The sequence below is a fragment of the Anabrus simplex genome, chromosome 1 (genome assembly GCF_040414725.1).
Source record: "Anabrus simplex isolate iqAnaSimp1 chromosome 1, ASM4041472v1, whole genome shotgun sequence".
NCBI classification, from domain to species: domain Eukaryota; kingdom Metazoa; phylum Arthropoda; class Insecta; order Orthoptera; family Tettigoniidae; genus Anabrus; species Anabrus simplex.
Genome location: NC_090265.1, coordinates 827,464,455 through 827,478,068, shown reverse-complemented (window position 1 = coordinate 827,478,068; position 13,614 = coordinate 827,464,455). Strand labels below are relative to the sequence as shown.

At 38.5% G+C, this 13,614-nt stretch overlaps 1 protein-coding gene across 1 annotated transcript in view; it reads left to right on the top strand.

Annotated features, from left to right (window-relative positions):
- garz (Sec7 domain-containing protein garz) overlaps positions 1 to 13,614 on the top strand; it is a 332,880-nt gene that overhangs the window by 65,747 nt on the left and 253,519 nt on the right. Inside the window, exon 9 of the mRNA XM_067136362.2 lies at positions 10,488 to 10,708. Coding sequence (XP_066992463.2) covers positions 10,488 to 10,708 — 221 coding nt within the window. The remainder of the gene's footprint in view (positions 1 to 10,487; positions 10,709 to 13,614) is intronic.

Here is a 13,614-nt window from a genome sequence, read left to right as displayed (position 1 = left end):
TGGAGAGAGCCATATCTAAACTGGAAAACAAGAAGTCTATTGGATCAGATGAATTTAGAATTGAGATGATCAAAGCATTCGGAGATGTTGAACAACAGTAGATGTACAGAGTACATAGTTACAGAGGTGAAACTTCTGTATATTGTCACATGGCCTCAAAATCTTCAAATCCATCCTTGAGAGCAGGATTAGAAAATATGTTGAACCTGCACTTGAGGAGGAACAACATGCATTTAGACCCCATAGATCAACTGTGGAGCTAACATTCAAAGGAGACTTTGTCCAAAAACTGAAAAAAAAAATTAGTTAAGTACTGGTTTCACTTTATGAGATTAATCCTGAGGTCCCAGCACTCAGAAAACATTCAAGAGAGACTTGACTTTGTCTTAGCTCTGTTGGTCTCTGAAATTAGACTATTCATTCAAAAAACAACTTTGTCCACTGCTGTATTCATTGAAACAAGACTTTGTGATCTTCAGCCAATCAGAATGCTACCATCATACCCATCATACAAATTGACTCCCATCATGCATTGCGTGAACAGCAATGTTTATCATGGTTATTGCTTTTGGTGCTCAATCCAATTTCTGAGTAAATTTTCCTTTGTCATATTGCTTATTCACTATTCATACATAATGGATTCGTGTGAACCAGTTTTAGATGGAGAATGCAACAAAAGGACTAGAAAGAGCAGCTCAGGTTTAACTGCAAGAGGAACAGAAAAAATAAAGAGGTATTGGAAAGGTGTTGGACATAACCTATTTGTTCCACAAAAACATGAAAACAAACGCTTTCAGTGTAAAATGTTCAGACCTTCACTATGTTCCTTTGTAAGGGATAAGTTAGCATCAATCCCTGATCAAATTTCTCAGATGATTTTGGTGCATAAAACTTAGGCCTACCATTGGATCAGTTAACAAAAGATGACGACAGACGGTAAATAAACAACCACATGCATACAGTCTGAAATTTGTTGTACCAACAAAACTAGGGAAGCCAGTGAATGTGTGAGTGTCTGTAAGAAATTTTTTATGTCTGTGCTTTTGGTAAAACCAACAAGCCTAAGAAATATAGCACATAAGGTTGAATGTGGTGAACACTTGATTGAGAAGCAAGGTGTTCATAGAAGGTCTAGCAAATCTATACAGAGGAAGGAAAGTGTGCATCAATTTTTGAAGAATCTCAAAGGTCATGAAAGCCATTATGATAGGCAAAAGTCAAAGAGGATATAGATTGCTCACTTAATATAAGTATACTCTATAGAATCTATAACAAAGATGTGATTACTGAGCTAAAAGTCAGCTTTGCAATGTTTCGCCCTATTTTTGTCAGAATTTAACCTTGGTTTCAGAACACCAGCTTCAGATGTTTGTAGCTGTTGGAAACTGTATCATGTTAAGAAGCTTAGAAAGTGTTTCAAGAAGTTAGATAAGATCAGTGAAATGAAACACATTCTCATTTAGTGAACAGTAAATCAATGTGGAGGGCGTGAAGTTAATGTAAAAATGAAACAAATTCTCATTCAGTGTACAGTAAATCAATGTGGAGGACGTGAAGTTAATGTAAAGGCCTGTGAACATTATAGATTTGAAAGTGAACTAGACATATTTTAATCAGTATTGAAAAGAGGTTGGAGCTCAGACAAAAGTAGAAGTTTCTGCTTACAGGAAATGCAGCCATCCCACCCACTCTCAACTGAGAAAATTGAAGATGGTGAAAATTGGTATAGGCGAAAAGATTTGGAATGGTACAAGAGATTGTTAATGGATACCCCTGCAGCAAGTGTTCCTCCTGAGGAAGTATTATGTGACTGTTTGGAAGATGATGTGGGCTTCCATATATAAAAATACACAATAAAACTTGCTCAAAGCAGAACCGCAAGGTCCGAGTTTCTTTTCCGAATTAGACAAGTTTCCGGATTGAAAAAAAAATTATACAAAAAGATTCACAAATTACCTACCCCTGATCCATTAATCTAGTTTTGGTGATGCAAATCTCAGCAACACAATATCTTGATATACAGTGGGTTTTTATTACTCTTGTATAGGCCTGCACTATAACACACTCAATCACTACTGATCTGCATTTAGGGCAGTCGCCCAGGTGGCAGATTCCCTATCTGTTGTTTTCCTAGCCTTTTCTTAAATGATTGCAAAGAAACTGGAAATTTATTGAACATCTCCCTTGGTAAGTTGTTCCAATCCCTAACTCCCCTTCCTATAAACGAATATTTGCCCCAATTTGTCCTCTTGAATTCCAACTTTATCTTCATATTGTGATCTTTCCTAAAGACACCATCCAAACTTATTCGTCTACTGATGTCCTCCCACGCCATCTCTCCACTGACAGCTCGGAACATACCACTTATGATATAGATGTTGATTCCCATAGGGAATCTGAAATATTTGTCCTGAATGAGCAAATTTATAATACCAATATAAATGGTCCGTTATTGGACATTATAAATTTTCCAGCTAGCTCATTCTTGGTTGCCAGCGTTTCGCCCTCATGTGCTAGGGTGGGCTCATCAGTTGGTACCTAGCACACTTACCAATACGCTGGCTAGTGCATACCGTGGAGGCCACGTATTGGTAAGTGTGCTAGGTACCAACTGATGAGCCCACCCTAGCACATGAGGGTGAAACGCTGGCAACCAAGAATGAGCTAGCTGGAAAATTTATAATGTCCAATAACGGACCATTTATATTGGTATTACATACCACTTAGTCGAACAGCTCGTCTCCTTTCTACCAAGTCTTCCCAGCCCAAACTTTGCAACATTTTTGTAATGCTACTCTTTTGTCGGAAATCGCCCAGAACAAATCGAGCTGCTTTTCTTTGGATTTTTTCCAGTTCCTGAATCAAGTAATCCTGGTAAGGGTCCCATACACTGGAACCATACTCAAGTTGAGGTCTCACTAGAGACAAATATGCTGTCTCCTTTACATCCTTACTACAACCCCTAAATACTCTCATAACCGTGTGAAGAGATCTGTACCCTTTATTTACAATCCCATTTACAATCAACATATTATGTACTGTATGTTCCGTACTCAATGAAAACTGGACAATTTCTGCCTTATTCCACATGTTTAATAGACAAACAACAGTATACATGTAACACATTACACACAATACTGTATTCGTCAAATTATTTCTTCTTCCACATGTCTAACAAAGATGTCATGTCTTTTTTAATGCAGTCTTTAGCGCTGTACAGCAGCTCAAAAAGTCGCAGTGAATTTGACTTAACAGCAAATTTCATAATGTCCCTGACACACTCAATAGCTTGTTCATGAGTTTATTTTTTTTCCTGACTTTCTCTTTCCTCCTCCTCCTCTTCCTGGTCTTCATCCCTCAGATTATCATCTTCATTCTCTGTATGGCGGATCTTTAGAAGCTGTACAGCAGACTGGAAACTGTAGTAACTTGCAAGCTTGTCGTTGCTGCGAATGTATTAGTCTACATTACATGCGAAATTCTGTTGTTGGCTCGGCATAGATACCAGTGCAGCATTTTCATTCATTTCCTCAGGTGTGCAAACGTCGTCATTTTCTGTAAATCCTGCTTTTGCAAAACACTTTATGACTGTTTGAGGTTTGATCTGCTTCATAGCCAAACTGATCCAGTTGACAGCATCCAGTATGGAAAGTGAGTGTGCAAGGGAGTAGGTGTTGTCAGCTGTATCAACATTCTTGATCAGTGACTGCATCAATAAATGCCTGTAGTGAGATTTAAAGGTGTAAATCACTCCTTGGTCCATAGGTTGAACAACGCTGTTTGTGTTAGGTGGAAACCAGGCTAGCTTGACATTGAAAAGCAACACATGTGGGTGACAAGTGGCATTGTTGAGAAAAAGAATAACTTTGCGATTTTCATTTTTCATCCTACAGTCAAATTTGTTCAGCCATTCTTCCATTAGAGCACAGGTCATCCAGGCTTTCCCATTGCTCCTCCAAGTTACCAGAAGCTTGCGCAAGTCCAAGTTTTTAAAACACCTTGGTTTTTTTGATTTCTCAAATACCAGAGACTTTCCCATTTCCCCCTCCATGTTACCACACAGCAGTACTGTAAGTCTATCTTTCGACATTTTACCCTCACCACACTTTTCCCCATGGAGCGCAAATGACTTCGAAGGCAAGGCTTGGATAAACAATCCTGTTTTATCAGCATTGAAAATGTCTTTAGCTTTATAGCCAGAAATTAAATTTTGCAGCTTCGATTTCCACTCGGCTACTACATTTCCATCCACGTCTTTGAACTCGCCACAGACTTCATTCCATACAATATTGTGTCTTGTTTTGAAACTCTCCAGCCACCTAGTTGATGCTTTAAAGGCGATGTTACCGAGTGATTTAGCAATGGCAAGAGCCTCATTCTGTAGCATAAGTCCACTAACAGGAAGGTTCTCGAATGGGCACTGACAAACCATTCCCACACACTAAATCATTGATTTCTTCATTACCTGTTACCTTAGATTTCCTCTTCATTTGTCCATTCTCCTCCATCCACTGCTTAATAATGTTGTCCTTATGTTTTGTTTTAAAGTCTCATAAACTTGAATTTTTCCACATCTGAAACGCGACATAATTTCACGCACAGACAACTTGTCCTTTTCATTCGCTTCAATAACTTTCACTTCCTCGTTCAGTGTCGGTGACTTATATTTCTTAGCCATCGTGCTGTCTTCAAAACTGACACAAATTTACTGACGGGACACAAAGTAAGGGAACTGTTTACATTAGAATTGGGCTCAAGTCTCTACGAACCATGGCAAGAGTCAGGCAATTAGTGGAGAATTAAATCCCATTCTACCAGGAATTTGGGAAACACGGACCTCATTAGAGCAGCGTGTCTGTAAACACCTGACTCTTCCCCTGGCAAAATATTTATGTACATTTAGTACCAGGTATGCCTAAATAAATTTCACAGCTAAAGCATAATTTCCACATTATACAGTAATAATTTTAATAATTTCTTTCTGTTTCCATGTTGAACAGATTCCGGTTTATACAACATAAATAACATGCAAAGCCGTATCCAGCGCACCGGGACCATAATTTTTGTACACATTGGACAAGTTTCCGCTTTATAGACGTTCCGCTTTCAGCAACTTTGACTGTATTTCTGTCTTAAAGTTTCATAAAAATAGAAACTATGATTATCTAAGTAAATAACATTGTGGTTAAATGTTCTGCTTATTACAATTTTTCAAAATGTTCAAGAATTTATTAAATTAATGTGCAGTCAAAGAAGACTTTGTCCCGTGATCATGCAAACAAAAAGTACAGTATTATGTCCTCTCAGTTCAGTCAAAAATAACTGTGTCCAGAATTTTGTATGTTAATACTGAATTTCGACTGTAGTTTGATTTAATTAGGGTGTCTTGTTACATTTGTATAACCTATATGTATGTATTTCAATGCATAAAGTAAGCAATAAGACGTTAATTTGAGAAATACCTGTTTGTTTGATCATTCCCTAAAGTTGTATTTGAGTGACAGTCTCTTTTGAATGTTAACTCCACAACTATAGACCTCATTTTTACCACTAGAATGCTCTATGAGAAGTATTTGGAGAAAGGTAAGACACTTATACCTCTTTATCTGGACATTGTGAAAGCGTATGACCATGGAGGCATATATGAGAATGTTTGAGACATAGGAAAGTGCCCGACGAAATCATACCATGAGTCCAGGATGGAAGGTCAGGTTGGTTCAAAATGAGGAGTGGAATCCAGCAAGGAAGTTGTCTTTCACCACTCCTCTTCATAATCATAATGGATGAAGTTTTAAAAGCAATTAAAAGACAGGATCCAACAACTGACGATGCTCTGATTTTTGCTGATGTATTGGTATGGGGTGAGACTGAAGCGGAAGTATGAGCTGGACGAGATCTTTGGCATGAAGCTTTTACAGCCTTAGGTCTTCAAAACCAAGATAGTTGGCTTGGTGATGAGTAGAAATTCTCCTACTGTTCATCTAAGAATTGGAGATGAGGAGGTGGATGTTGTAGACAACTGCCAAAATCAGCTTGTAAAAAATATATCTGGTACCTATATTGACGTATGGTCTGGAAGTAGCAACACTTACTGGATCAACAGAGAGTCATTTTCAGGCAACAGAAATTAAGTTCCTCGGTTCTTGTTGGGGGGGAAAAAAAAAAGAATTGGATAAAATAAGGAATGTGGATCCGACAGCAGCTTTCTATAAGTCTGTCAGAGTTATTTATTCATTTACTAGCTGATGTACCTGTGCTTCGCTACGGTATTCTCAGAAAGACTGACTTGGTGGTTTTCCTAACTGAATTCAACATAGGCCTAGGTCATTACAAAAACGTCAGTAGGAATGTAGCGATTGAAAGCAATGTTATCATATAAAATACTCGATCAAATGAAAAACCGCACACTTTCTCACTTTCAACGAACAGTACTATGGTGCCGATCTAACAGTCCTAAGTTCCAGAGCTGTAACAACCAGGTCGCAGACTGCCATGAACACTCCTCTGTCATTATTCCATTAAATATGCACGCTGCTTATTCCAATCAGTGCCTCAGAGTAGGGATTGAATAGCTCGAATGCTATGATGCTATTTTTTTTTTTAATTTTTTTTTTTGCCATTTGCTTTACGTTGCACCGACACAGATATGTCTCATGGCGACGATGGGTTAGGAAAGGCCTAGGAAGTGGAAGGAAGCGCCCCAGGCGCTCTGAACTTTGGAGCGTGGGTTGGCGACCACGGGGCCCTCAGCTGAGTCCCAGCATTGCTTCCACTTACTTGTGCCAGGCTCCTCACTTTCATCTATCCTATCCGACCTCCCTTGGTCAACTCTTGTTCTTTTCCGACCCCGACGCTATTAGGTTTGCGAGGGCTAGGGAGTCTTTCATTTTCATGCCCTTCGTGGCCCTTGTCTTTCTTTGGCCGATACCTTCATTTTTCAAAGTGTCGGACCCCTTCCATTTTTTCTCTCTGATTAGTGTTATATAGAGGATGGTTGCCTAGTTGTACTTCCTCTTAAAACAATAATCACCACCCACCACCAGTGGAAGGAAGCAGTCGTGGCCTTAATTAAGGTACAGTCCCGGCATTTGCCTGGTGTGAAAATGGGAAACCACGGAAACCATTTTCAGGGCTGCCGACAATGGGGTCCGCACCCACTATCTCCCGATTACTGGATACTGGTGAATGCTATATTTGAACCAGTGTGTTACGTACCTGCAGGATCAGAAAATGTATGAACCAGAGGAATGACATGCTAAAGAAGAAAGTTTCCCAACTCCCCAGCTATTTCCCGCCAATGTTCAGTCAGGCTGTTATACTCGGTACGCAGTAGTAATCCCATCTATCGGAGTTGAGCGGCACCATAAGAAACGAAGAACATCACAACAAACAATGGTCAATGTAAAGTAATTGTTGATCAGTGTTAAGCCCTTTGGATATTGTAGGCCTTCCGAAATACCACTCTCATCATAGACGGTACAGTAAAACTGAATGAAACGTAAATGATCGGAAATTGTACTGTCTATAACTTTTGTTATGTAGTACCGTACTTTTCTATAGCACCAATAACATAGGTACCGGTATTTAAAAGTAAATTTTAGGCGCCTTACCCTAAACTACCATTTCATCTCGGGGAAAATAAAATTATTTACAGCCTAGACTGTAGTTTCTTATCCCCGACTCTATATAGCGGTTTTCATTAAATTCTGTTAACCCATTTTCTCGTGGCTCAGCGTTGATATGGACTTAGCAACAAAAATACAAATTCATTAATATCTGTGTTATCAGAGCCGGTACGGTAAAAATGTATAAGATATAAATGACTGGAAATTGAATTCTATATAACTTTAGTTATATAGTATTTGATAGGACCGCTAATAATATAAATATTCGATAATTAAATTTAAGGCCTTCCCCTAAACTATCATTTCACTCAGCGTGAATAAAATGATTTATAGCCTAGATTGTAGTGGCTCATCCCGCGACTTTACATACCGATTTTCATTAAATTCTCTTCAACCGTTTTCTCGTGATGCGTTTACATACATACAGACAGACAGAAATTACGGAAAAGTAAAAAGTACATTTTCTTGTTACTATGGACATGGCCGATACAGAAATACCATTCTTTTCAAATTCTGAGCAATGTACAGACAAAACTCTTATTTTATATATATAGATTTACATATTTCTGGGAGTGTCCAAGGACATGTTTTGTTCACCTAGTGCCGGTCTTTCTATTTGATGCTCATAGGCGACTTGCATGTCTGGATGTGGGATGATGATGATGATGATGATGATGATGACGTAGGGAGAGGGTGAAACCCACCAGTGTCAGCACAAATAGCCTACACCAAGGGGTCTGCTCAAAGCTTTACATTCCCATCCATTGAACGAATTACCATTAACGTCATGTCCCCTCACTCCAGATGAACACTGCAGAGAAGCTTAGAATTGAATCCAGGCTTTTGGGATGCACCTTAGTGATTAGAAATTGTATACTACTAGAGTACCCTGCCAGCCAATATTAGATGGTAAAAGAAAATTTGAGCGATAGCTCAAACCAGTTAACCACAGCTTATGCCGTAACAACCATGGCCACTGAGCGGGCTTGGTGGATATGTGCTTGTGTGCTAGTCAGGTAGAGTTAGTGGCAAGAACTTTCTAACACATCAGTAAAGTCATTAAAAACCCTTGTACAACCGAACCAGAAAGCATGATGGATTTATATATATTTATACACATTGAAACCCCGTTAGTGTGTTCTTCATTAATAACAAGTTTTCCTGTTTATCACATAAATTCAAAGTCCTGATTCTCACTGTATTAAATCTATATAAAAATACCTCACTTATTGCACCGTGAATTTTCGCGATTACCGCTTAGTACGATCACATTTTTCGTAACCCTGGAAATGGTGTTTGTCATCTCTTGTGAAAGGAGCGTGACTTGCAGCTCAGAAAGAAAGAGCTCTCGCTACAGTTGCGTGATAACAGGAAAAGACCTTGAATTCCTGAACTTCACAGGCTAAGTTGCAACTTTGGAGAGCAGGCAGTAAGTCACAGGAATGTTCAGTTTTGCTTGCTGGTTAGCAGCAAGATTGTTGAATAACACAATGAGTCTGTTTGTGCTTGTATTTTGCATTCCATTCAGAGATTAGAAATTTATTTTGTGTTGAGTGATACAGTGAAGGGCAGAGAATATTTGTAGCCTGATAGCCTACATCTAGATTAGGAACATAATCGTGTGAAGTTGACTAGTGTGGTGCATATTTGTCTTGAGACAGCCTAGTATGTATTCAGAAAATGCCATGATATTCCTTACTAACAAAGGCAAGATTAAAAGCTATCAGAAAGTAGACTGGCACCCACATCATTAAGCATGCGGGGGGTAGCGTGCATGTTGAAACTCGCACCTTCGAGTTGGTCTAATCAAAGTTTTGTCGATTCAAAATGGTGGCCAAATTTGCAGTTGCACATGGTCAAGGTCGAGTGTAACCTCTAATTTATTGTCTAAGAGTGTGACCAGAAAATAATGTTTAATAACCCACTGGTCCGAAATAAAAGTCTTATACTACCATTTGTTTTAGAAAGAGTGGTGTCTGCAATAATACTTCTATATTTTTTTGGACCTCCGTGCAAATTTTACATATTTGTTGTATGGTGTTTTTTACACCTTTCAGTGCACTGTTATTTTATAATCCCCAGCGGAAAAGATTTTCATATTTGTTCTCCCTTGTTTTTCAGACCTTTTAATATTCTCCGCTCATCTTTAGAAATGGTAGATCATTTTCACTGTACCCGCAAATACACGACATAAAATGCCATCATATCAGAAAAAATCATATCTAGTGTTTCCATATCTGTGTTGGATATTTCATTTGTGTATTCAGTTGTAAGTTTTCTCGCTTAACACGTTCTTTTTCCTTGTCCCCTGCAGAAACGTCTTAACGAGGTTTGACTGTATAGATTGCATTAAAGATATAAAACTTTTTTGTTTTGTTTATTTATAGCACCATGCAGATTCAACAAACCATCAGCTGACATCAGCCATCTTGATTCTTGCAGCTGAGATTCGGATAAGAGCTTCAACTGTAACTCAATGTTTAGGATAGCTAAACTAGAGCTTATTCCTCCAGATCGTTTATAAACAAAAGTTGTAGTACATGTTTTCAACCCAACTTCTGGATAAATGTGCAATCTGTTGCATAAATTTAAACTACACATTTATCTGCAAGTCATAGCACTTTTTTCTTTGTATTTGTATTATATAATTTCCAATTCAAATGGACATGACATATCTTACAATTGTAAATAAAGAGGATTTGTGTACAATAAGTACCGTAATGAACTATTAATTTCCATAGTAAGTGATTTACAGATTGTGATTGAGTATGACCCCAGACTTTGTGCAGACAGATTTCTAGAGTTAACTTGTAACTGGTGCTGTAAAAGTATATAAATTAATAATGCTGATATTTTACACAGGTTCTCAACCACTTGTCCCATACGGTTTGGTATGTGTGCGAGAGCTGTTTCGATTCCTCATATCCTTGTGCAATCCCCTGGACAAGCAGAACAATGAGACCATGGTACATTTGGGACTGACTCTACTTACTGTTGCTTTGGAAATTGGAGCCGACAGTGTTGGCAAATTCAATTCTCTTCTTAGCCTTGTCAAGGATGAGCTTTGCAGAAATCTCTTTTCAGTAAGTTGATTTCTTCACGAGATGGATTTGTGAGAATGTATATTTATTTCTTAGAATTACCTGGATTTGCAAGTACATTAAAACTAATTTTATATTTTCAAGTATGAAGTTATGGATACTTAAAAAGACATTCTGAATTCCTAGAATTAGAATTTTACTGTTGGGACCACTACAGGTAACGTTTCTTGATCTTTTGCACAAACTAGAAAAGATAGCGCTACAGGAGGCCATTGTTCATTCATCCGTCACACTTTCATTTTGTAAACAGGAATAAGTTCAGTGGCAGGCAGTGGTGCCATTCCAGTTGGAAAGTCATCATGGCACATTCTAAGCCAAGAAAATCGGTGCCTTTTACATATTTCACAGTTTTTCTTTGTTATCAAAGAAGACGGTATCTTTTTGCCTTTTATGTTCAGAAGTGCATACAGGTTTCCACAAAGCCATTAGGTCTTTGACTGACTACGAAGACATGGTAATATTTCAACTGTTTTCACAATTGAACTGGCACACATCTGTTTTTTATGAAATAATTAGAACCACAAAAGAAACGTACTGTCAAGTGGGATCAAGTACAGTTACAATTTTAATATATTGCCAAAAATAACTGAAATTCCTAATGGTAAATGGGTTTGAAATATATCTAGATGTGTCTGCTGATGCTGAATATTTTCAAAAAGGGGAAATATTTAATAGCTTAGTGGTTTTAAAAATATCAAAAATTAGTCTTGACTCACCCCATGTGTAGCGGTAAGTTTGGACAGTGAAATAATTTTTTCCAAATAAATGTAACTCAAAAGCTTTTCATTTTGTCAAACCCACAATTTCAGTACAAATATTACACTACAACATACCCGTAAAAGAAATGCATTGTTAACAACAAATAAAAATATACACTGTTATTCCTGAGAAAAAGGAATGTACCAGTAGGACTGATGAGGGAAGTTCAGATGCTGTATGAGAACTGTACCAGCTGTGTGCGATTGGGTGACAGACATTCATCCTGGTTCCAGACCAAAAGTGGAGTCCAGCAAGGCACTGCACCATGAAAGAGCAACACTTTCTGAGACAGAAGAGCAGGACGTTTTTATTTGATTGCAGCACTGAGCTCTGTAAGGACTGTGGAGTACCTCTCAGCTGTGACCATAGTGCATTGGGGCAGGTAGTCAACCAGTAGAACACCATTACAGTCCCAAAAGACAATAGCCATAACTTTGCCCACAGAGGCTGAGGTCTTGGCCTTTTTTGGTGCATGTTCGCCAGGTTTCTTCCCTATCATGCTTTATCGTTTTGTTTCTGGAGTTGAGTGATGCAACCAGTTATCATCTCCAGTGGCAATGTGGGAAAACTGTTGATCCCCCTTTCTTTGAACCATTTGCAGGAAAGCTCGGGCCGCCTCGATCCGTTGTTGCTTTTGAGCATCAGTAAGCAAATGTGGGACCCATCATGCACAGACTTTTCGATACTGCAAGACATCTGACAGGATCATCGCAATAAAGGAGCGTCCAGTTTCCATACCAGGAAGCAGTCTATTCATGATCTCATCAATGTTGACGTGTTGATCTTTAACCACCACATTCCGAACTGCGACAGTGGCTGCATTGCCTGTAGTGGTAACGGGCCTGCCGCTGCGCTCTTCATCGTGCACATTTTGCCGTCCTTCCAGGAACCATGAACGCCAGCGGCGAACCATTTGGATGCTAATGCATCCTTCACCATAAACACACACTAAATGGCGATAAATATTGATAGCCGTTTCATTTTTCACTGTGAAAACGCGAGTAACAGCACGGAGTTCACAGGCGGACACGCTTTCAAGTGGTAGCTCCATGGCAGCTGGCATCAAACTGGCGAACGCGGAGCAAGTACTTGCTGTTGAAGGTTAAGCGCAGCCAATATACCCCAATAAAAGTTCCTACAGTACCAACTTAATTTTAAAACGTGGTTTGCAGAGAAAAAAAATAGGGAAACTTATTTATTGGATGGCCTACGTATATAATACATTGGAGATAATTCAAATCTGTGTAAATAAAATTTTAGGGAGAGCACTTTGTTTATTTTGCAATTTTGTGACATATTTAGCCTTTCTAGGTCAATTCAAGACCGTATCAATGGTTTTTAGTTTTCATGTCTGTCCCATCATCATGGGGAAATGGTTGAATGCATTACTACCAAACTTCATATTTGGAGTCTGCTCATCCAGGAGCAAGAGAATAAATATTTTCTCATATATTATTGATTTTCTGTAAATTCTGTAGACTATATATATGACACGTCCCTTAATTTTCTGTTGTTACTACATTGCTAAGATAACAACTTATGTACTTGTTCCAACTTTGATCCATCTAGAGTGATGTTAGTACATACTGTACATTCTGTCGACTAATAGGCATCACTGCCGTTTTGGACTTGCTTATCTTGAGACCAAGTTGCTTTATAGCATTCTATTCATTCAGCTTCTGTTGTATTTTGGCCTCACTATCATCCCATATCACATCATCATCTGCAAAGGCAAGAGCTCTAAATTCAAGAGTTGTTGTTTAGTCTCTTAACTCTTTTCATTATTTCATGAATAAAAGTGGTGGTCGTACATTGCATTATTGTACACCCTGCCTAGTCTCAAACCACTCCGATATCCATCCCCTATTTGAACACAACTCTGGCAATGTTCATACAGTATTTTGACTTTATTAATTAAAGCACATGGTGTAGATCTATTCTCAAGGCATTCCCAGATTTTTTGTCTCTGTATACTGTTGTAAGCCTTCCCAAGATCTAGGAAAATGAAGATAATATCTTTTTCTTTTCCCAGTTCTCCATGATCATCCCTACAGAAAATATCAGATCTTTGTTGTTGCCCTATTCCTTCTTCTCATTATCACTTCTACTTATTTCTTCAACCTTGATGT